We start from the raw sequence: 3,360 nt of genomic DNA, 5'->3' as shown, positions 1-3,360 counted from the left end.
TCAGAACTGGGATGTGATGCAATTCGAGATTCAAAATAGAGAAGATGAGCACGAAGATCTGAAAATTTAGGAAAAGGAGAATAATAATTTTCAGCATATCATATTCAGAGCCGAGACCATAGAGAATAAAAGTAACGAGGTCATTATTGGAGACTATTTCATTAGTGGTTGCGAGGGTGTGAGAGAGGGATTTGGCATGTTGTAGGTATATATTTAATGTCGGATTTAATGAAAGATTTAAAGGTGAACAAATTCTTAATTGTATTCGATGATTGTTTATATCTCTTTAAACATGTATTTTTATATACATCAATACTTGATTTACAAGTAAAGCTATTCGTGATATAATCCCATTGAATAAGGGATTGTTACAAAGAAGGAAGTAAATATGACTTGTAAAGGAATCTAAATATCTTGGTGATAAAGAAAAGTACCCTAGTCGGTAATGACTTGGGATTCTTGCCTAATAGTTAGAAAGACATTATTTTTCATATACGAAGCTTTTAAGAGAGTGTTCGGGAGAAAATTCATTGTTTTTCTTTATTTGAGGGCACACACGAGAGTGATATTAGCTAGGATGATATTTGAACTTTTACTCATTAATGGCGTGCTGGGCTTCTAAAGTTTATCTTGGTTGATCAGAGCTACATTGTTTTCTTTATCTTTGTGATTGCAAGGACGGTGATTCGATCACTATGAAAAAAAGAAGAGTGTTAGCGGAACATTCATATTCTTTTTGCAACTTGTTCTCAATAATTGAGGAGTAGAAGTGAAATATGCAAGAACTGGACCAGGAGTCAAGCACGTGTTAGCCTAAGGTGTTCAACAACTAGTTATTGGTAGAGTGGAGTTAGCTTGAGGAATAAGAGTGAAATCTGCAAGAACTGGACGAGGAGTTGAGCACATGAGTAAGACTAAGGTGTTCAACTACTAGTTCTTGGCAGAGTGCAGTTAGCGTGAGACTCGAACCAAGTTTGTTCTGGACAAAGTGAAGTGAATGCGAGAATGAGACAGAGTTTTTGTAACTTTGTTTCGAAATAGTGGATTGTTTCCCTAGAAACGGCCAATCTCATTAACTTCTAATTTTCACGTAAAATTTTTTGGTGTCATCTCTAACTATATTTACTTTCCTATATTATACTTATTGGTTTGTGTAATTGATTTAGTTTTAATTGGGTATAATTAAAATTATTAAACAATCAATCAAATGGGCAAGCTAGACATATTTACCCCATCTAGGTATTTCATATGAGATCAACCTTTTTACAACTACTCAACTCATCAGCTTCTAAGCAAGATAATGAGACGCTACACAAGTAGTTACAATCTTTAGAAAACGATATCTTTGTTTTGATTTTACTTTTCGCTCATACCTGAATAGAGGCTCGAATCCCCCACCTACCCTTAGGGTGAGAGATGCTTATACCAGGGAAGCACTAACACGACAAGAGTGTATGTCGTACTTATGTTGGACCCGTGTCCCACACCTAGCAAAGGTGAGGCGCTGGATATATTTTTTTTTCTTTTCAGAACGGACATGCCGAACGACACGGGGTGACAATCTCTAGGACACGTGCAAATCTTGTATGTGCCTTTTATTTATTTATTTGTGTTTTAATCAAATTGCAATTGGACCCTTATGCATTTTATTTGAAAAATAAAATAAAATATCTAGTGACTTTTATTTAAATAGCTGATGGATAGAGGGGAGTTTGAGGAACATTTGATTTTTTATATATAATAAAATTATATCATTACCTTATTAAAGTATCCTTCCGTGTCTGTGTTCAATTTTTTTAAGATTTGACGCCATTCATGTCGTATGGTACATTTGTCTTCGTGCTTCCTAGTTTATTGAACATGTGGTTGTGCAACCTTTCTCTTTGTTCAACCGATAAGATGCTGTTTGTCTATTAACTATGTATCTTCTTTTAGTCATTACCTCCTTTCCAAAAGTTTATCTTATTAACTAAACATGTTTGGTAGGAAAAATACAATTCTAGTTGTTTGTTTGTGTTAAGAAAAATAAAATAAATAAAGAAATACCAAACACGAAGGCTACATTTGTTTGCATGGCGGAAATGTCTATGAATAAACTAGAGGGCAAAGTAGCCATAATTACCGGCGGAGCGAGCGGCATCGGCGAGGAAACGGCTCGTCTTTTTGCTGCTCAGGGCGCTCGTGCGGTTGTGATCGCCGATATCCAAGACGAGCGAGGCCGGCGTGTAGCCGAGTCCATCGGCCCAAACTGCAGCTACATCCACTGCGACGTTGCAGACGAACACCAAGTCAAAGACATGGTGGAATCAACGGTCAAGATTCACGGCCAGCTCGACATCATGTTCAGCAACGCAGGCATCATCAGTCCCTCCGATCAGAAGCTTCTCGATCTCGACTTCTCCGAATTCGACCGCCTCTTCGCCGTGAACGTGCGCGGCATGGCTGCCTGCGTGAAGCAGGCGGCGCGTGTAATGGTGCAGCGGCGCGTGAGGGGAAGCATCGTGTGCACGGCGAGCGTGGCGGGTAGTAAAGGTGGGCCTAAGCGGACGGATTACTACATGTCTAAGCACGCCGTGATTGGGCTGGTCCGGTCAGCTAGCCGGCAGCTGGGGGAGCACGGAATTAGGGTGAACAGTGTGTCACCCTACGCGGTGGCGACGCCGTTCATGTGCAGGGCGTACCAGAAGGAGGAGGAGGAGATGGAGAAGCTTTTTGAGCCTTTAACGTGCTTGAAAGGGACTGTACTGAAAGCGAAACACGTAGCTGATGCTGTGTTGTTCCTTGCCTCCGATGACTCCGCATTCATCTCCGGGCACGACCTCGTCGTCGACGGCGTTCAAGACTCCGCATTCATCCCCGAGCACAACCTCATCCGGGACGGCGTTCAAATTGGTGGGTAGTCGGTTAAAAATAATTGCAATGTCACTCCTGACTGCACAAGTGTAATTACGTGTTTAATAAATCAAATGAGTGAAAACTTATTTGATGGTAGAAAATTTTCATTTAAAGAATCGTTGTCTTGTTTAATTGTAATAGATCATCAAAAGGCTTGTCTCCATCTTTTAAGAGGAGAGGAGAGAAGGAATTCGAGCCTAGAGCTAGAAAATCAATCCATCCATCTAGAAATGTACTATTTCCGTCTCAAAGATAGTCTTAGGGTCAGTTTGGTAGAGTAGAAAAGGGAGGAAAGGGAAGGGAAGGTGATGAAGGGGGATTAAAAATGTGTGTTTGGCAAAAATTGTTGGAAGGAAAGGGAAGTGAAGGGAAGGGTTTGGAGGGTTAGCTTGTGCCTTCAACAGTAGATTTCTTAACCTCCCAAAAATGGGAGGAAATGAAGGGAAAGGGAAGGAGAGGCTTGAT

General features: G+C 40.6%; 1 protein-coding gene across 1 annotated transcript; it reads left to right on the top strand.

The window, feature by feature from the left end:
• The first annotated feature begins 1,899 nt into the window (after window positions 1-1,899).
• On the top strand, window positions 1,900-3,011 carry LOC132286286 ((-)-isopiperitenol/(-)-carveol dehydrogenase, mitochondrial-like). Its single transcript, XM_059788594.1, has one exon. The coding sequence runs from the start codon at window positions 2,073-2,075 to the stop codon at window positions 2,898-2,900; it is 828 nt and encodes a 275-aa protein (XP_059644577.1). The 5' UTR covers window positions 1,900-2,072; the 3' UTR covers window positions 2,901-3,011.
• Window positions 3,012-3,360: the final 349 nt, after the last annotated feature.

This window comes from Cornus florida, unplaced genomic scaffold, assembly GCF_030987335.1.
Source record: "Cornus florida cultivar Cherokee Brave unplaced genomic scaffold, ASM3098733v1 CherokeeBrave_3.0.0_Hap2_Chr11, whole genome shotgun sequence".
NCBI classification, from domain to species: domain Eukaryota; kingdom Viridiplantae; phylum Streptophyta; class Magnoliopsida; order Cornales; family Cornaceae; genus Cornus; species Cornus florida.
This window is presented reverse-complemented; position numbering and strand designations above follow the sequence as displayed.